Source organism: Poecilia reticulata, chromosome 13 (genome assembly GCF_904066995.2).
Source record: "Poecilia reticulata chromosome 13, P_reticulata-male-v2, whole genome shotgun sequence".
NCBI classification, from domain to species: domain Eukaryota; kingdom Metazoa; phylum Chordata; class Actinopteri; order Cyprinodontiformes; family Poeciliidae; genus Poecilia; species Poecilia reticulata.
Genome location: NC_088842.1, coordinates 33,631,074 through 33,651,316, shown reverse-complemented (window position 1 = coordinate 33,651,316; position 20,243 = coordinate 33,631,074). Strand labels below are relative to the sequence as shown.

The 20,243-nt window shown below is 48.2% G+C and overlaps 2 protein-coding genes across 5 annotated transcripts; one reads left to right on the top strand and one right to left on the bottom strand.

The window, feature by feature from the left end:
- The first annotated feature begins 431 nt into the window (after nucleotides 1–431).
- il15l (interleukin 15, like) lies at nucleotides 432–18,812 on the top strand. Of its 4 annotated transcripts, none has more exons than XM_081614149.1 (4): nucleotides 432–528; nucleotides 11,510–11,551; nucleotides 12,981–13,118; nucleotides 16,561–18,812. In XM_081614149.1, exons 1-4 carry the CDS (start codon nucleotides 481–483, stop codon nucleotides 16,666–16,668), a joined length of 336 nt encoding a protein of 111 aa, XP_081470275.1. In that variant the 5' UTR covers nucleotides 432–480; the 3' UTR covers nucleotides 16,669–18,812. The 4 variants fall into 4 exon arrangements, with proteins under 4 accessions (XP_081470275.1, XP_081470274.1, XP_081470272.1 ...); XM_081614148.1 differs by having other exon boundaries at nucleotides 12,978–13,118; XM_081614146.1 differs by lacking the exon at nucleotides 432–528 and adding an exon at nucleotides 1,568–2,376 and having other exon boundaries at nucleotides 12,978–13,118.
- A 507-nt stretch (nucleotides 18,813–19,319) lies between these two features.
- triap1 (TP53 regulated inhibitor of apoptosis 1) lies at nucleotides 19,320–20,236 on the bottom strand. The gene has a single exon (XM_008402016.3). It carries the CDS (start codon nucleotides 20,094–20,096, stop codon nucleotides 19,872–19,874), a length of 225 nt encoding a protein of 74 aa, XP_008400238.1. The 5' UTR covers nucleotides 20,097–20,236; the 3' UTR covers nucleotides 19,320–19,871.
- Nucleotides 20,237–20,243: the final 7 nt, after the last annotated feature.

Genomic DNA, 20,243 nt, shown 5'->3' with positions numbered 1-20,243 from the left:
GTGACCTTTAACCTGTGGACGTGATTCTGTGTGAAAAAGACTAGGAGCCTTCATCATCATCATCATCGTTGGACCAAACGCTGAACTCTATATGCTGATGACGGCCTGTATTATTTTGTCGCTAAGCTAATGATTGCTAATTTAGCCGCTAATGAGTTTCATCTTGTAACAGTTGTTCCTGTTCCACTGGGTTCTGTTGGGTTCCATAATGACGTCATAGCAACGACCTTTTGCACGCGACGTCAGAACTCCGCCCGCTTCGTCACGACGGCCATCAAAACAACCAACGAGCTCCTTTAAAGTCGGTCCAAAAACCGGCCTCTGTAGCCCAGTATGGCTTCAGCCAGTTGATGTCACCTTATGGTGACAGACAGACAGACAGACAGACAGACAGGATGCTGCGCGGTTCGCCGCACAGACAGACGAGGATGGAAACCGGAAACCAAACGAGATGCGGGACATGGACATCAGCCGGGAATCATGATGACTGGCAGCAATCCCAGATATGCAGCCAGCGCTTTTTACAGGGTAAGAAGATTAACTTTATTTACTTCATGATGATTAGAACGATACCAAATGCCGCGTTACGGAGAACGTAGCGCGTAACCGTTGGTAACCATGGAGACGGAGCGCCGCCATGTAGCCCGTATGGAAACAGCTGGTTAGCGTCTCGTCTTCTGTCCGTTTTTAATGTGCTCCGGTTTAAACGCTGTTTCTGACACAGTGACATGAATCATGTGGTGTGAATTCAGGAAAAGTCGGTCATTTTGATCCACTCGTCAGCAGGGAGGAGGTTCTGGTCGGTTTCTCAGCTTAGATCTCTGAGCCCAACCAGGACAGCGACGTTCACAGACAGATTAACCCGAACAAGGAGAAGCCATGAACACAGACAGGATTTCAGTTTTTCCGTCCTGGCGCCTCGGATGGTTACGTGACGAAGCTGCAAAGGGTCAAACCGGGTCAAATGGGATCAAACCGGGTCACATGGGGTCAAATCGGGTCAAATGGGGTCAAACCGGATCAAATGGGGTCAAACGGGGTCAAATGGGGTCAAACGGGGTCAAATGGGATCAAACGGGGTCAAATCGGGTCAAATGGGGTCAAACCGGATCAAATGGGGTCAAACGGGGTCAAACGGGGTCAAATGGGATCAAACGGGGTCAAATCGGGTCAAATGGGGTCAAACCGGATCAAATGGGGTCAAACCGGGTCAAATGGGGTCAGTTGTGCAGAGTTAGCGGCAACAAATGACACATGAACAGAACCCATCTGGGCCGGCCGTTACTGTTTGGACTTTCCTGAGTGTTTGACAGAACAACTAACTATTTTAATGCTTTATTTAAAAAAAGAGAAAAAAAAAGAGAAATCTGTTGATCAGCAGAGTGGAGAGAAAAAACAGCTTTTCAATGGAAACTTGGAAGAAAATAGATGGGAGATTACATAAGAGACTATTAATGGAGATGGAGGAGGAGGAGGAGGAGGAGGAGGAGGAGGAGGAGGAGGAGGAGGAGGAGGAGGAGGAGGAGGAGGAGGAGGAGGAGAGAAAGTGGGAGGAGTGAGAAAGTAAAACTACAAAGCGAGAAGGAAAAGTGACGGAGTGAAACGGGACGAAAGCTTCCAGGAGAACGTTTGTCTCCGGCTGCAGACATTCCTCTGTTTGGAGGACAGGAGACACCAGAGGACAGACAGGAGACACCAGAGGACAGACAGGAGACATCAGAGGACAGGAGACACCAGAGGACAGACAGGAGACATCAGAGGACAGGAGACACCAGAGGACAGACAGGAGACAGCAGAGGACAGGAGACAGCAGAGGACAGACAGGAGACAGCAGAGGACAGGAGACAGCAGAGGACAGGAGACATCTGGACATGCAGACTTCCTTGATGTTCCATATAAGCCTGGAACAAAACCTGGGTTTTTCTGGAGGGATGAGGCTGAAGGTTCTGGAGTGAGTCGGACCGACCCGTTTGACCCGTTTGACCCGTGTGAGGTTCCCCTGACAGAACCCAGTCGGTCCTGACTGGACGCCTGCCAGCTGTCCTGGGATTGAACTGGTCAACCAGTGGGACCAGTCGGAGCGGTTCAGTCTGGGTCCTGCGGGGCTCGGGACCCAGTAGGACGTCCTGCGGGGTTCTGGTCCCGGCCGGGCCCGGCGCCGGCCCAGGATGTGGAGCAGAGGCTGCAGCAGCGTCAGATGATGGTTCTGCTGCTCGGGCCATGCTGAGAGCCGGTCCAGCTCTGGCGACTGTGTTCCTGTGTTCTGTGTGTCTGCTGGCGGCGCCGGCCCCGACGGCGCCGACCCGCAGGAGGGAGCTCTGCTCTCTGGGCCGGATCAACAAGGTGGAATCGCTCAACAACTCGCTGCCAACGCAGGTGAGACTCGGAACCGGGCCGCAGAGTTCTGCAGGTTTATGTTTCTCTTGGGTCTGTAATTTATCAGCTGCTCATCTTTAGAGCTGCACTCGGGTAAATGAGTGACAGCAGAGCGGAGCAAAGTTCTGCTGAGGCCAACCGGACCCAACCGGGTCGTTCCTTAACAAGTGGATCCATCCACACCCAGCTGGACGGTCAGGAAAACTGCAAAATGAAACTAGAAAATTCCTGCAGAAATTTTAAAGGGGCATGCCAAAGTGTGCCCGTCGGCTTTGACGCAGCGTTATGATGTTAAAAATTAGCATTAAGCAATCATGCTTAAGAAAGCTTCAGTGTGGTCAATAACCTGCGGGGAGTCAGAAGCATGTTTTCTTAAGCTGTACTCGTACGGTAGTATGAGCATTTTTGCTCATTTTAGTATGTTGCATAAGCTAAAATGAGCCAAAATGCTAACAATAGCATGAAAGCTATTGCATCAGTAGCATGTTGTCTGTCATTACTTGCGTCACACATGGCAGACCAATCCTTGCTCCGACCAAGCTTCCAACCAACCAAAAAACCTGACCTGTGTAACAGGTCACAAACACGACAAAAGTCTTTTTAAATCCTGAAATTATTCAAATAAATTCTTCATAAACCCAATATATTACCCGGATAACAGTTTATATATTAACCTGATAACAGTTTATGACGGAGTATTTCCTTGCAAACGGCTACGTTTTTAGCCTTAGCTCTCTGCTAAAAGGAAAAGTACAACACGATGAAAATGTAAGAAAATAAACACAAAACTCACCAAAACCGATGTAACTTAGTTCTCATTAAATCCCAGTCAGTTTTCGACCAGGTAATTTATGTTTTCTCAACTATATTAAGCGTTTCCGTTCATCACCGCTCTTTTCCTACGAATCCTCTTCTGCTCTCTGTCAGGTTTGTGATCTGTAGCATCACCCAGGCGCCGCGTCTGTGCCGCTGGTTCCTTAAAGGAGCAGCGACGTTATTTTCTGTCCACAGACTTTTAATCAACTATTTATTCTTATTTATGTCAGATTTTAACATGGGGGGACATATGTGTAATGGTTATAGTCTTGAATCAGTAGTATAATGCTGAAAACACAAGAAGTTGTAAATACCAGTAAACCCTACAGTGCAGTCCTGGGGAGCTGCAGTTCCAGACACTCTGTTCTTCTGTTGCTATGGTAATTAATCCCCTGCAGCTGTGAGAGCCAAAGAGCGGGAAAATCCTCTTCAGACACAGTTTCTATACTTGGGAGACACCAGGCGTCAGTCTGAAGGACCCTGACAAAAAGCATAAGCCCTAGCAAATTTTTGTAAACATTGTACATGAGCAGGCATGTGTATCTATGTTATGACCAACTTTCAGACCAATAGGGCGATATTTATGCCTGTGAGGGGGATTTAAAAAGGGTTTTTGAGTCAGCCATAAACAGTCCTGTGTGTGTGTTTCATAGAGAAAGATTACTGATTCTGTGAGACACAAAATCTCAAATTTTTTCGTTTTTATTAATTTATGTAATCATTTTAACTCCAATCCCCAATAAAAGTAATAGCTCCCTTCTCGGGTACGAGCCGCACGTTTTGATACCACTTTTGTGGGTGGGCACGCAGCGGTACGAGCCGCATTAACGGTGACGGAAGAATAAATATATAATAACTAGAAAATTCCTGCAGAAATTTTAAAGGGGCATGCCAAAGTGTGGCCGTCGGATTTTTAATAAAGCGTTCCGATGGTAAAAATTAGCAATCATGCTTAAGAAAGCTTCAGTGTAGTCAATAACCTGCGGGGAGTCAGAAGCATGTTTTCTTAAGCTGTACTCGTACGGTAGTATGAGCATTTTTGCTCATTTTAGTATGTTGCATAAGCTAAAATGAGCCTGAATGCTATTGGAGCATCAGTAGCATGTTGTCTGTCATTACTTACGTCACACATGGCAGACCAATCCTTGCTCCGACCAAGCTTCCAACCAAAAAAAAACCTGACCTGTGTAACAGGTCACAAACACGACAAAAGTCTTTTTAAATCCTGAAATTATTCAAATAAATTCTTCATAAACCCAATATATTACCCGGATAACAGTTTATATACTAACCTAATAACAGTTTATGACGGAGTATTTCCTTGCAAACGGCTACGTTTTTAGCCTTAGCTCTCTGCTAAAAGGAAAAGTATAACACGGTAAAAATGTAAGAAAATAAACACAAAACTCACCAAAACCGATGTAACTTAGTTCTCATTAAATCCCAGTCAGTTTTCGACCAGGTAATTTATGTTTTCTCAACTATATTAAGCTTTTCCGTTCATCACCGCTCTTTTCCTACGAATCCTCTTCTGCTCTCTGTCAGGTTTGTGATCTGTAGCATCACCCAGGCGCCGCGTCTATGCCGCTGGTTCCTTAAAGGAGCAGCGACGTTATTTTCTGTCCATAGACTTTTAATCAACTATTTATTCTTATTTATGTCAGATTTTAACATGGGGGGACATATGTGTAATGGTTATAGTCTTGAATCAGTAGTATAATGCTGAAAACACAAGAAGTTGTAAATACCAGTAAACCCTACAGTGCAGTCCTGGGGAGCTGCAGTTCCAGACACTCTGTTCTTCTGTTGCTATGGTAATTAATCCCCTGCAGCTGTGAGAGCCAAAGAGCGGGAAAATCCTCTTCAGACACAGTTTCTATACTTGGGAGACACCAGGCGTCAGTCTGAAGGACCCTGACAAAAAGCATAAGCCCTAGCAAATTTTTGTAAACATTGTACATGAGCAGGCATGTGTATCTATGTTATGACCAACTTTCAGACCAATAGGGCGATATTTATGCCTGTGAGGGGGATTTAAAAAGGGTTTTTGAGTCAGCCATAAACAGTCCTGTGTGTGTGTTTCATAGAGAAAGATTACTGATTCTGTGAGACACAAAATCTCAAATTTTTTCGTTTTTATTAATTTATGTAATCATTTTAACTCCAATCCCCAATAAAAGTAATAGCTCCCTTCTCGGCATCGAGCCGCACGATTTGATACCACTTTTGTGGGTGGGCACGCAGCGGTACGAGCCGCATTAACGGTAATGGAAGAAAAATAAAGATATATATAAATAAATAAAGAGACGTTCTATTGGGTGTAGAACAATAGGTGCCTGCCATGCAATGCATGGAGGCAGTACTGACTTGCTTCGCAAGTCAGTACTGCTCTCCTTATGCATTGCTATGGCATGCCCCTAATAAAGAGGCGTTCTATTGGGTGTAGAACAATAGGTGCCTGCCATGCAATGCATGGAGGCAGTACTGACTTGCTTCGCAAGTCAGTACTGCTCTCCTTATGCATTGCTATGGCATGCCCCTAACAAAACCCAGAAAACTCTTTCACCAACAGAAACATGTTCAGAACCGAGAAGAACGGTCCGTTTGGGCCGAGGCCATCATGGAGGGTTCATGTCTGGCCCCTAGTGGCTGCTGGAGGCACTGCAGCTCGGTGCGGCTCAGAGTCCAAAGGTTTTCATCTGAAACTCAAACATCTTTATCGAAACGCGTGTTAAATGTTCTAACTCGTCTCTTCAGGTTATTCCACCTTCAGCCAGATATTCAACTTCTCCTTAAGTTGGTTTTGTCTCATTTCAGGACTGCTGAGATATTTGCAGTAGAAAGTTGGTCAGATCTGACTGAGAGACGTTGGAGTAGGGGATTAGCTTTCATCCGTGAAGCCTCCTTTTAACTCCTCTGGGGTCAAAGTTCAGGTATCTTTTGAGATGCTAATCAGCTGCTGCTAGGGGTAAAAACAAAATATAATAAAAATGCTGCATAAAACTACAACCAGAGGGGAAAACCATCCAACCTGTCACCAAAGAAATGAAGAGCAGATCTGCTCCAACATGCTGCGTGTTCAACGAATCCCAAGATGGATGTTTATTTTGTAATGACATGACGGAGAATCGTTTCAGAAAAGGCCTGAGGTTTCCTAACCTGAGGTTTCCTAACCCTACCCCTACCCTAACCCTTTCAGAACAATCCTCCGTCTGCTGTTCTGAACAAGTGGAGGCAAAACTCAGAACACGGCCGTCGACTCAAGATATAAAAACTTCTCTTGGCTGCAAATGAAATAATGTTTCTTCCAACCTCTTGTGCCGCCCGTCATTAGATGTCTCCCCAGGCAGAGAGCCCTGTCAGATATGTATGCATACACTCCGCTTTGTGCTCAAACTGGTGGAATTTGGTGTTTTGCTCAGTGTCTTCAGTTTTACGTGGTAACTATGAGGTTCTCGTCTTTCCCATGTTCTGATATTGATTGAGAAACCGGAGCAAACTGACTTCTGGCACAAATCGAATAATCGTCACCAATCTGCCGGACGGGTTTGGACGTGTTCAGGTTTATGTTTTATCTGAAGCAGGAATCTGAGCGGCTCTTCTGAGCTGGTTGGTGCCGATGAGCCGCATGCAGAGACACGTTTCCACTGCGATCTAAGAAACAGCCTGAGGGGAGACGGCAGTGAAAATACCGCCGACGGTTTCCTCTCCTCCTGACTGAAGCATCAATCACTCTGATGCTCCCTGTGAGCCGACCCATCGCTCCTCTGGGGGACCAGAGGTCCTTCGGGTTCTGCTGCCTGACCAGGCCTGAAGTTTTAACTTTCTATGAATGAACAACTGATCCTGGATCACAGCCTTCAGTAAACATGAAACGTTTGGCAGGACTGAAGATTCTCCGCAAGGAGGCGCTGTGACAGCACACCTATAAACTGGTGGACTGGGGTCAAAGGGCAGCAAAGGTGACCTTAATAGGAGGCCTAAGCGATGGGATCCAACCAAGGAGATCCAACATTTCCATCTCCAGTGATCAGTCGGCTTCTGCTAATAAGCTAATTAGCATTTTTTCTAACTTTGAAAACATTTAGCTCTTAGCTTCCCCTAAAGTAATTGTCCCAAATGAATGCTAACGTGCTAATATACGTGGCTGTTTCGTAAACTTTTAGTTTAGACCTTTTCAGGTTTAAAATCTCCTGAAGTCCTGCTTGCTTTCTGACCGAAGCCCTACTGCGGTCAGTTAGGCTGAAAACCGTTAGCAAAACTCAAAAACTGTGAAACTGAAGCCATGGGTGAAGGTCTGCTCCAAAGAATCACTTCTTGCTCATTTGTGTACGCTATTTGAAGCTGTAGGGGGCGATAGAGCACATGTTGTACCTTTGATACATGTTGAGTAGCAATATGGAAGAATTAAATGCTTCAGTATTAAATAGTTTGTAGGTGTAGAGTTTATGATTGGTGCTTTAGGGTTAGCACAGCCGGTCGTTTAGCTAGCGGTTCTCTCCACTGCTCATCTCCAGGCAAAATGTTGATGTAAATGCTTCTTGGTCAACCTCAGCTGTTTCCAGACACGTTACATAAATTTGACGTTTCCCCAGTGACATCCCAGCCGTTAGCTGCTTGTGGTTCAAAGGACTTTAGCTTTTAATTGTTCAAATGCTGGAATCTGGATAAACCCTGTGGATTAGTTGTACAAATCCCGTCTGTCATTATGAGACGTTTCCTCCAGACTTGTGTCATTTTCTGTTTTGATCTTGGTGTCTTTGTTTCATGATCTCTAAATCAAACTTCGGATCAAAGAAACCAAAAAGCTGCAGGAGGTGGTTATGTTTTTACTGCAAATGTATTCAGAAAATATGAAGAAGCATGGAAATAAAGACCAGACTGGCTCTGTAGACAACAGGAGATTAAACAAAAAAGAACATGATTGGCTTAAAATCCTGAATCTAAAACATCAAACAGAAGCAACACAGGATGCCTAAAGGTGATGAAGGAGACTTTTAGAGTGTCTGTCAGTCTGTCTGGTCAGAGGCACTGATGGGCGTATATAAAGTACCGTGTTTTCCGCATGGTCCAACGAGAGGGAGAAAAGCAGCAGCTTGTAGCCTGGTGCGGCTTTTCTGTGGATTTTTCTTCAACCACCAGGGGGCTCTGTAGCAGGAAGTGAATCAATGGAAGTCAAACATGGAAGAAGAAAACGCTGATTTTTATTTAGAACAAGCAGATGCTAGCGGCTCGGCGTGAACGGATCGGCTCGGCCTGAACGGATCGGCGTGAACTGAACGGATCGGCTCGGCCTGAACGAATCGGCTCGGCGTGAACGGATCGGCTCGGCGTGAACGGATCGGCTCGGCGTGAACGGATCGGCTCGGCCTGAACGAATCGGCTCGGCATGAACGGATCGGCTCGGCGTGAACGGATCGGCTCGGCGTGAACGGATCGGCTCGGCCTGAACGAATCGGCTCGGCATGAACGGATCGACTCGGCATGAACGGATCGGCTCGGCATGAACGGATCGGCTCGGCCTGAACGGATCGACTCGGCATGAACGGATCAACTCGGCCTGAACGAATCGGCTCGGCATGAACGGATCGACTCGGCCTGAACGAATCGGCTCGGCATGAACGGATCGACTCGGCATGAACGGATCGGCTCGGCATGAACGGATCGGCTCGGCCTGAACGAATCGGCTCGGCATGAACGGATCGGCTCGGCATGAACGGATCGGCTCGGCGTGAACGGATCGGCTCGGCGTGAACGGATCGGCTCGGCGTGAACGGATCGGCGTGAACTGAACGGATCGGCCTGAACGGATCGGCCTGAACGGATCGGCTCGGCCTGAACGGATCGGCTCGGCCTGAACGGATCGGCTCGGCGTGAACTGATCGGCTCGACCTGAACGGATCGGCTCTGCGTGAACTGATCGGCTCGACCTGAACGGATCGGCTCTGCGTGAACTGATCGGCTCGACCTGAACGGATCGGCGTGAACGAATCCACGGTTCAGCGCTGGAGACGCAGGGCTGAGTCCTAATAAAAAAACGAGAGCGGCGGAGAGACCAGTGGTTTATGTACATTTCCAGGTTAAAAAACAAAAAAAACTTTGTAGGTGCGCTCTATAATCCGGAAAATACGGTACTTAGAGTTTTACATAGCACTGATGAAGAGCTTGAGGGTTCCTGCGACATGGGGTCCACAGAGCGTTTGGTATGGTAGGACAGCAGAGTCAATTGGGACGTACTCAACAGGTACTGCAGTCCAGCCGTTCGGTTTCCTGTAGGATGTTTATACCTCTGGGTACTCTGGAGGGATCCAGCAGGATCCAGTAGGGTGTTTACATGTTGGGCTCTTCTGGGATCCAGGTTCAGCTATAAAGTTGTTCTAAGCCTACCGGCCCCCTGCAGGTGAGATACTGACATCAGGATTGTCTCATGGTTACCAGAAGAGTCCAGGTCCTAAGACCAGTTTGCCCAGAGCCACAGCATCTCGGCCAGCGATGAAATGCCTTAATGTTCCTTTTGCTCCGACTTTAATGGCTCCAACATGGACCGAACGTCTCCCTTCACTTCCTCTGCTGTCTTCTCCAAACTACAGCCACAGGTAACATCAGCATCACGGGCCACAAACGTTCAGGGCGACAGAAACGAGGGACGCAGGAGGAGAGGTTTGGTTTATCTGTAACCTGGTCTGAGAGCAGATCTGGAGTCAGAGAGTAGATGATTCAGAGCTGAAGTGGGTTTGATGAGAGTCACAGTGGAGACTGGCGGTCAGCTGCACGTCTGCCTGATGTCTGTTTGGGGAGCAACAGGATTATCCTCACGGCATCGACTCTTATCCAGAACTTGAGGCGGATCTGCAGATCCACCCAGAAAGACGAGTTGTGGATTTCTGTGCTTCTGTCCAGGCAACAGTTCCAACATGAACCCTGTTTAAAGCTGCAGCTGCATAAATACTGCAGGGCAGATTCATTTTTAGTGCTGTTTTCTAATCACATCTGAGGAAAACTGAGTTAAAGTTTATGTTTTCACTGTGGTTTCGATTACAGAACATAAATCTTTAGCTGCAGTTCCAGGTTCACCTCCAGGTTCCAGGATCCCCTCCAGGTTCCAGGTTAACCTCCAGGTTCCAGGATCCCCTCCAGGTTCCAGGTTCCCCTCCAGGTTCCACGTTTCCCTCCAGGTTCCACGTTTCCCTCCAGGTTCCACGTTTCCCTCCAGGTTCCACGTTTCCCTCCAGGTTACCCTCCAGGTTCCAGGATCCCCTCCAGGTTCCAGGTTCCCCTCCAGGTTCCACGTTTCCCTCCAGGTTTCCCTCCAGGTTCCAAGTTTCCCTCCAGGTTCCAGGTTACCCTCCAGGTTCCAGGTTCCCCTCCAGGTTCCACGTTTTCCTCCAGGTTTCCCTCCAGGTTCCAGGTTACCCTCCAGGTTCCAGGTTCCCCTCCAGGTTCCACGTTTCCCTCCAGGTTCCACGTTTCCCTCCAGGTTTCCCTCCAGGTTCCAAGTTTCCCTCCAGGTTCCAGGATCCCCTCCAGGTTCCAGGATCCCCTCCAGGTTCCAGGTTCCCCGCCAGGTTCCACGTTTCCCTCCAGGTTCCACATTTCCCTCCAAGTTTCCCTCCAGGTTCCAGGTTTCCCTCCAAGTTTCCCTCCAGGTTCCAGGTTTCCCTCCAGGTTCCAGGTTCCCCTCCAGGTTCCACATTTCCCTCCAAGTTTCCCTCCAGGTTCCAGGTTCCCCTCCAGGTTCCAGGTCCCCCTCCTGACCCGCCAGCAGGCCGAGTCTCCAGGATCAGATCAGGACCTTCGACCGAAGCTGGAAAAGGAAACAGATTTACTCAAGAAGTTTATCGGTTTATAATTCCTCAGCCCTGAAGTAAAAACCTCGTCTCATGTGTTCATGCCTCTCAGCCTCCGTCTGTCAAACTGAACACAATCTGCTGCTCATGTTTATCTTTGCTCCTTCAAAATATTTCAGTCCTTTCTTCATGTGTTTGATAGGAGCGGACAGAACCGGCCGATGTGAACTTTCTGAATCTGGGTTTTTATTGGCCGTTTTGTCCGGTGCTGGCCCAGAGCAACCAGCAGAACTCCCAGCAGAACCGTTCTGTTCTGTTCTCATGTGAATCCCAACACGACCAGCTTTTGCTCTTTCTGGCTCAGACTTTTCATTTTTCATAAGTCCTACGATCACGGAAAACGGTTCTGACCCGATTATGTGTCAATCTGGACCAGAGCAGCTCTGAGACAGAAATCACATTTCTTTGGTCCTTAAAATGGTTAATTTTGCATTTATTAAATTATAAATAAATGTTTTGCTTCTCCACAGATGGACTTCAGCCTTTACACGCCTTCTGTTGACGACTGCAAGGTGAGTCCGTCTGCGGCGCCTCCTGCTGGGTCACCATTAAAATCTGCTCCTCTTCTTCTTCCTCTTCACTAAGATTAAAACATTCTTCCAGTTTTTTTCTCCCTTAAATTGGAATCATCTGCAGAAAGACTTCAAGTTAAAGGAGATGGTCTATTTAAAGTCACTTTGGTATCATTTTTCTAGATGCTTTAATGTCACGTTGCGTTTTCTTCCTGGTTCTGCGTTTCGTTCTCTTCCTTTCTGATCTGGGTTTTGATGCCTGTAGGTTTTTGTGATCGTTGATGTTGAAACAGATTTTAATCTCAGATTTTCCTGCTTAAATAAAAATGACATGCTGACGTTCAGTAAGACCAGAGATCTGCAGAAGGGCTGCAGCGTTCAGTCGGCGAAGCTTCACCACATCAGTCTGAGGATCCGACACGGCGGATCAACGGTTCCACGTTCAGAGCCGTTTCCTCCTAGTTTTCTCAACTTGTGTGTCTGAGTGTGATGAAAAGCGGCAGCTTGCTTCATAACTCAGCCTGGCTCTCTCTCTTGGTGGTCCAGTTCGCAGAGAGCAGAAAGTCTCTCACTGCCGAACATAAACAAATTCCAGCTCCTCACTTTGGAAAGTGCAGAAGCCAAGATCAGCGCCGCTGGCAGCAGAAGAGGCGAAGCTTATCGGTGCAGAACAATCACATGGCGGCGGCGGCGCGGTTTGACTGGCTGCCGGCGCTCCACGTCTTCACTCCTGGACACCTGGACTGGGATCAGTGAGTCTGATCGCAGCTTTGGGTTTTCACGCTCTGCTGCTGCGTCTGAAAGAACGAAACAGTTTCACCCAACAGGCTGCAGACAAACACAGAGTTCATGAAAGTTGAGGATTCTGCTGCAGCTCTGTTCAAAACCACAAAGTTGTTCCAGACGGGAAGGATTTCTGAGACAGGCAATCTGTTTTAATGACTCCATCCAGTACCCGCCTGGCCCAGCAGGGGGCGCTGCTGCCCCGCAGGGGTCACTAGGTCAGAGCCAGGGTCCAGTCTCTAGGTCACAGGTGCAGGTTTTGGGTCTCTTTGTCTCGTTTCTTCTTCCTCGTCGGCCATCTTTGTTTACTCTGAACATGTTTGGTCTCCAGAGACTTTGAGTTAGGGTTAAGGTTCATTAGCCGCCATCTTCTCCAGCTGCTTCCTGCTACAGGATGTGATGTCACAGTGGTGGAAAACATGGACGCCCGCCGTGTGCTCCCTGGTTTTTACGCTGAGGTCAGCGCTGTACGTTGGCCCGACGGTTTCAGTCGGTCTCCATGGTGACGACTGCTGGCAGCCATCATGGATGCAGCAGCCTGGCAGCTCCAGACCTGAGCAGCGCCGGGTTCTGTTGGGTTCTGTTGGGTTCTGCAGCCGACTGAGGCTGAGCTTTCTGTCTGCTGAGTCTTGTTCTCTTCCAGCAGAAATGTCCCGCCGCCGCCTTGAGATGCTTCGCCGACGAGCTGAGTGTCCTCTGTGAGGAGATGAAGGTCAGCAGCCTGGACTGCACTGAGCCCAAACTAAGCCAGTCGTTACGGACACTGGCCAAGAAATTTAATAAGGTGAGCAGCAGCGACAACGACAATACTACTACTAATACTACTAACAATGAGTCCTGCTAGACTGGTCTAGGGCTGAAACGATTCCTCGAGTGATTTGAGTACCTCGATTATTAAAATTCCTCGAGGAAAATTGACCTGCCTCGAAGCTTCGTTAATTTATGTTTTATCATTTAGCGCACCGTGTTTCAGCTGGAACATTATCTGCGTTGCGCGGAGCTCTGACTTCCGCCTCTGAGTTGTTGACGGAAGCTACGTGTTAGCGGCATAACGTCCAATCTTCGAGTTCGGCCCGCGGGGATTTTACTGATTGGTGATAATTCCGGGTTTTCATCGTTTTTGTGGGACCAATAAACATCCTTAAAATGACCGGCGCGATGCCGGGAGTCCGGCAGCCTTTCTGCTCCGGAGCTGCTGGTTGAACGGCGGGAAGAAGCTGAGGAGGATTTCTACAGGTGAGCGGAGAGACTGAACACGGCGGGCGGCTGAGGGTTGATGCTTACAGGTAAGAGCAGCTTTACGGACGAACCGCACAATAAACTTATATCATCCCGGTCTGAACAAACGGGAGGCGGAACATGGCTGGTAGATGAGTTTCTGAACGGAGGAGCCGTAAATATCCCGTGTTGCTCCCCCGGTCTACAAAACAGTAACTGGTAGGGAAGCTCAAAGGTGGAAAAAATAGACTGATGTTGATATCCGATAGTAACACTGGTGTTATGGAAGATTTACCAATATTTTATTTCATAATTGTTTTAATCCGATTACTCGATTAATCCTAAGAAAAATCTATAGATTACTGGATTACTAAAATAATCGTTTACAACAGCCCTAGACTCGTCCGTCACTCGGATGGCTGGAAAACATCCAGACTCTCCAGTTTCTTCCGTTTGATTTTCTGCACATGAATGTTTTGCTTGTGAGGATTTACAGACAAGCTGTGACCTCGCTTGGCCTCCAGGGGGAGACATTTTGGTCCTACTGTCCTGTGTCCATGAGACACTGCGGCCGCTAAACGCAGCATCTTGATCAGTTGTTTCACCTGGTGATGAAACGGCCTAGTAAAAGCATGAAGTTCCTCTGGCTGCAGCCAGACGGAGCGGATGGTCGGGTCGGGTCATGTGAAGAATTACCTGGTTTAGTTAAATGAGTCCAGTCCTGAGTGGGCGACGTGACTCAGCACATCCGGATCATCAATCCAGAACGGAGAAACCGTGAGAACCGGGCCTGAAACCCCCCAGAGACCCAAACCCTGAACAGAACCGGCGATCGGGCCTTAAAAGGCGAGCAACCAAACCGACTCCCGGTGGAACCGCGACCCTGGTTCTGCTGAGTCTGGGAGGAAGCTGTGTTTGGGTTCAGGTTCTGGTCGGGTTTCCCTCAGAGGACGACTCGGACCGAGAGCAGCTCGGATCCCATCATTCAGCCGACCACAAACGGGCACAGGAAGTCTGCGGCACGAAACGACGTCGGAGGAAAGGCTGCAGAGCAGAGGGCCTCTGCAACTGGTCCGGTCCGGTCCGGTCCACGTCTCTGATCTCTGCAGAGGAGACCGTGTGACTCAGAGGGAGGAGGAGCAGACGCTTCCTGAACAGAACCGGGCCTCGGGTCCAGCTGGGCCGCCTCTGATCTCACAGCTTGAAGCTGGAAAACAAACTTTGGTCACCAGAGCAAAATGTTTCCATGTGTTCATTAAAGCAGCAAGTTTTCACCCCTCACAGGTTCACTAAACCTTTGAGAAACAAACTAATATAAAAGTAAAACCTGAATATGTTTTTAAAAATGAGTTTTTAATTAATTAATTATTGATTAATTTATTTCATTTAAGAAAAGAAGGTTTTCTGTCACATTTACCAGAAACCTGGAGAAAAATGTGGAGGATGATGAATACTTCCCCTTGAGCTCGTCTGTAACCATGGAAACGTGCTGAGCTCCTGCAGGTACACTCCAGGTAGACGGAGCTGGCTGTGTGGCTCCACCTGCTGGCCGGAGTGTGGAATGACAGGACGGATCATCCAACTGTGGTCTGGAGACTTTGGGCCTCGGTGTCGCTAACGGCTAACGGCTAACGGCTAACGGCTAGCTGCTGTCAGAGGCCGGTTCAATATTTACGGCGTCCGACAAATTCAAAGGCTCAACTGCAGACCCGACTGACGCTCAGCAGAACCAGACGCTCTGGTCCAGGATGACTCCCCCTGGTGGTCTGGAGGACTGACGTTTTCAGTTTGCAGTATTTTCCTTTTTGCTCCATTTAATTCCTGGTTGCAGCATTTTTGTGTTGCGTTTGGCCGTTTGCTGCCCGTTTTGCCTGTCAGGCATTGTAAAGCCGTTTTCGCACTGCAAGGACCGAACCGGACCGGACCGGCCCGCTTCGGCCCGCTTCGGTCCGGTTCGGTCCGGTTCCACCCGGACTGCAGCCCGGTTGTGTTTGCATATAACTGAGGGCATCGAATCTGAAGCTGACGTCATTATTTTGAAGCTGAACATGGTTTCGATGCAGCAGCATCTTTTCCTCAGAGATGCAGCGGAAAACCGATCAGCTCATTCTGAACTCGATCAGTAAGGAGGAAAACATGACGTCATCACGGGACCAGGTGACAGCAGAACGCTGAGGGGATTCATCGCTAATTAAAAATAATAATGATAATAAAATATTAAAAAGGGCACTTTTTATAAAATACAGTAAGAACAGTTTAGTGAGAGCCAGCTGGACCCGATCAGCGGCTGATTCTAAGCAGCACCGCTTGGCCGGCCCGATTGGAACCACAGCTCTTGTGGTTCCAAGGAGCCGACTGGAACCGGCCCGAACCGGCTGGAACCGGCCCGAACCGGCTGGAACCGGCCCGAACCGGGTGGAACCGGCTGGAACCGGCTGGAACCGGGTGGAACCGGCTGGAACCGACTGGAACCGGCCCATGCCGGGTGGAACCGGCCCGAGCCGGGTGGAACCGGCTGGAACCAGCTGGAACCGGCTGGAACCGGCCCAAGCCGGGTGGAACCGGCTGGAACCGGGTCAGAAGTTCTAATTAAAACACGGTCGGTCCTACTGTGAACCCGTTCCGTTCCTTGCAGGGTGAAAACGGCTTAAATAATCACAGTTCACTCTGTATTTTATTGTATTTTGTGTAAATAACCTCGATGAGTTCAGACCAGGCTGGTGATGCAGTCAGTCAGGAGAAATTCACCGTTTATCGAATCGGATGGTTTCTGAGATCCTGAGAACTGGATGCAGCAGGAGTGAAAAATAACTGGAGTTAATTATTTAACTCTGTTATGAAGTCTCGTAACTCAGGCACATTTTTTCAATTTTACTTCAGTTTTCTCCATCATTCAGTTTGGAATGTTTTCCTGTTATATAAGTTTAGGATCGTCTTTCTGGCTGCTGCTTGTTTCCCTTTTTGCTTCAGTCGAGTGAAACGTTCCCGTCTCCGTTTTCCTTCCTCAGTCGGAGTCGGATTGCCGTCCATGTGAACTCCACCCGGAGGAGAGCCCTAAGGATTTCCTCGGAGTTCTTCTAAACATTCTTGAATGGATTAATTCTAAAAACTGCTGAGGAGATTCGATCTGGACCGTCTGCAGGATGAAGCCTGGAGCTTCACGTCGTCAAGCGGCGAACCTGAAGCTGTTCTGGTTGCTTCTGCACAGACTGGAGAAGCTCAGCATCTCTCCGGGTTTGACTCTTAGCTGGAGCAGAATCCGAGGTGGAGGTCGGATGGAGGTTGGATGGAAACTCCTCACAGAGCTCAGCAAAGAAACGTTTCATAATGCTGGAAGCTCTGGTTGCTCGGCCCCAACATGTTGATCCGGAGCGACCCGACTCTTCTGCCAGGAGTCGGATGGTTCCTGAGGTGGGTGGGAATGTTGGAGGCCGACGGATTCCTGGCTGCTCCACAGCTGGAACGTTAACAGGACACAGAACGTTTGTTTCAGTAGAAAGGCTGTTTCTAATAAACAGTCCTTCTCAAGGCGCCTGCTGCTGATCTGTGCGATCAGAACATTTTCAGACATAATTCAGATATTTGACTGTGTGTGTTGAACCAGGGGCTCATCTAAAGGTTGCTGGTCCTCCAGGCCTGGATCCGAGGGTCCGGGTTTACAGCGGGACCCGGTTCCCAGACGGGTAAATACCGGATGTAACCTGTAACACTGCAGACACCCTACAAGGAACCCCCAGAGGTCCCCTGCACTCCTAGGTCTACAGTTAATATCCTGCAAGAAAACCTGCAAGCTACCTGATCGGTTCCCAAGCTACGCTAACGTCCTGCAGGCTCCCGGCCTCGGCTCCTCCATCTGCTCTGGAGTTACACAAAGCTCTATGACACCTGTAACTAAGCAGTCTACGTGTTTTATGGACCTGGAGACGGCGTTTGACCGAGTCCCTGGGCTGCCGGGCCCCTTGGCAGTAGAAGTTGGGTTCCTGCAGGCCGGTGTCGGAGCTCGGTCCACATTTTGTACGTGTTTCCAGTGAGAGTCGGACTCCCTCATGGTTGACCTCAGTCACTGGATCCAGAACAACCCAACAGAACAACTGTCTGCTTTTTGCAGATGACGTCTTCATCTGTCCAGCTTTCATTGGAGCGACTCGCAGAAAGTGTGAAGAATTCATGAGCTGGAGTTGGAAAAGGGCAGAGCCCCCTCTCTGGTCTTGGTCCGAACCGAAGGAACCAAAATACCAAAACTTTATTCATTCTCTGTTGGAATCATGAGCATCCAACATGTAATCACATAAAACTATAAATAATTAAAAGACTCTGTAACCTGTGAAATACCCCACAATAACTACTCTAGAAGACATCCCATCATCCCCGTGTAGGTGATCCCTAACCCAGTAATCACACCAAAGTATCACTCTGCCGACAAACAGCCGAATACAGAATGAGGGTTTTCCTTCCTCCTCATCCAGACCGGATCAGAACCTCTGGATCCTCCATGGAAGCTCAACTGTAAATGTTTCTGGTATCAGGTTGGCCTCGCAGCACAATCCAGTTTTTATGGTTTTCATTCAGAACTGACAGCTAAGACTAACGACCAGTAATTAATAACCGGCTGGATCACATTTTTACGGAGGAGCAACGTTCAGAGTTTACGGCCATGCTCCTTTCTGCGGCTCCTTTCTGCGGCTGAAGGAGTTTAAACCACTGGAGCCGTTTAATCCTTTATTGGCTCATAAAACACATTAAACTTCATCAGGGTGCAGCTCTGAGCGAAACACTGTTACATACATGACAGAAACCATAAAATGGTGTTCATGTGAGAGGCTCAGACCTCCAGCTGCTCCAGACGGTGAGCAGATGCTCATCGCAGCTTCAGGTTCTGGGTTTTTAAACCAGGTGATGTCAGACACCAGAGATCTTCAGGATCTCCACCTGTGACCTGAAACGGATCCAGCAGCTGATGGATGAGCTCACTGTGACGTTGTTCCAGTTAAAACTGTTTTTCAGACCCGTGTTCCCTTCAGCAGCAGGAAAGCTTCGTTTTGTTTGGGTTCATCTTCTTCATGTTGGTTCCGTTTCCAAACCTGTGGTTAGCAGTGTGGTTAACATGCTAATGTGCTAATAGCTAAATTAGCTTTTTTTTGCTCGCTATTTAGTTTATGCTAACTTTGAAAACATTTAGTTTCCAATATTTTTTAGATAAATTCTAAACTTGACTGTTTTGTAAACTTTCAGTTGAATAAAGTTTGACATCTGTGTTGAAGTTTTGGTCATACAGGCTTCCTCACCCTGCAGGTTCCTTACTAAATATCTACTTATTACTATAAATAAGTAGATATTTATAGCAATGCTCTTATTTTGAAGTCTGTTAATTGATTTTCCTCTTGCCTGTTCTCTTTTTTAAAAGAAACTATTGCAGCAAGTTGGCAACAAATAAATGAGGTGGATAGTAAGATAGAAGTAACTGAAGAGTTAGTTATAGATTATATCCCGCTGAGCTCAGCAGGAGGCCTGCAAGCCAGAGCTCAGGGAAAAACTTACCCTGATTTTAATGATTCCTTTAGATTTATGGGATTTTCACATTTTGACTCTCAGGCAGAGAAACAGGTGAAGCTCTGAACGGATAAAGGGGGAAAATGAGAGGGAATAAACCGTTTGAGCTTTAGAGTTTAAATCTGAGCAAAATAAATACATTATTAACTTTGACTGAAATTCTTCCACTTGAACCAAACTTCAGAATATTTTAAAGTAAAAAAATACTTCACAGACATAAAGATTAACCAAGAATTTTATTCATAAACTACATATTATGCAACAACAAAAACACGTCAAACAAATATTCAGATGATATCTGAATATGACTTAAAATGGGGTGAATTTCTCTTTCCCCTGCTGGGGTGGAAACGTGGAGCCCGCAGCGTGTGGCAGACATCCTGCTCCAGGTAAAAACTGGTGTATCCGAGCAGATCCACCTTCAAACAATCAGAACCGGCAACATGCATTTATCTCCAAACCGATCAGCGGTTTGGGTTGAAGCTGGAAGTGAAGTGATGAGCAGGCTACAGCAACAAAAGCACAAAAATATCAGTTTTAATGCAGAAAATGAACCGGAAGCGGAGATCTGGTCAGAGACGTGGTCCTGCTCAGTCTCACAGATCTGGACTCGGTCACCTGCAGTCCAACCAGGACTGGAGTTCAGTCCAGTCCAGGTGTGAGTGAAGAACAACCCAAAGCTCCAGGGACCCGCTGATCCAGTCAGCTGCCGGCTGCGGGCCTCATGGCTCCGGATCAGAACCGGACCAGAATCCGTTCCTCCGCTCCATCAGCTCTCAGGTTTGTCCTTGTTGGGCCCCATGAACTCCACCCCGTCGATCGGGATGTCCTTCTCCTTGATGGCCTTCTGCACGCAGCGCTGGTACTTCCGGAAGGTCTCGGTGCACGGGTCCCCGCTCCGGTCCCCCTTCAGGAAGTGCTCCGCGAACCAGCGGTTGAAGCACTGGTCGTACTCCCGCTTCAGCTCCGTGCAGGCCTCCCCGACGCTGTTCATCTCCGGGGATCCGGGCAGGAAACGCCGCAGAGAGGAGATTAATCCGGGGCCGGGATTTACTGTTCCTCCAGGATCCTCCACAGCCACGCCGACTGTCCCTTAACGCGGCTCAGGATTGGCTGCGTGGCACGTCGCGACGTAACAGAG

Excerpts from the sequence above, each read along its gene's own strand:
- il15l (XM_081614146.1), top strand. The coding sequence starts at position 2,221 with ATGCTGAGAGCCGGTCCAGCTCTGGCGACTGTGTTCCTGTGTTCTGTG. Across the intron at positions 2,377-11,509 it reads ACAACTCGCTGCCAACGCAG|ATGGACTTCAGCCTTTACAC; the intron begins GTGAGACTCGGA and ends GCTTCTCCACAG. Across the intron at positions 13,119-16,560 it reads TGGCCAAGAAATTTAATAAG|TCGGAGTCGGATTGCCGTCC; the intron begins GTGAGCAGCAGC and ends TTCCTTCCTCAG.
- triap1 (XM_008402016.3), bottom strand. The coding sequence starts at position 20,096 with ATGAACAGCGTCGGGGAGGCCTGCACGGAGCTGAAGCGGGAGTACGAC.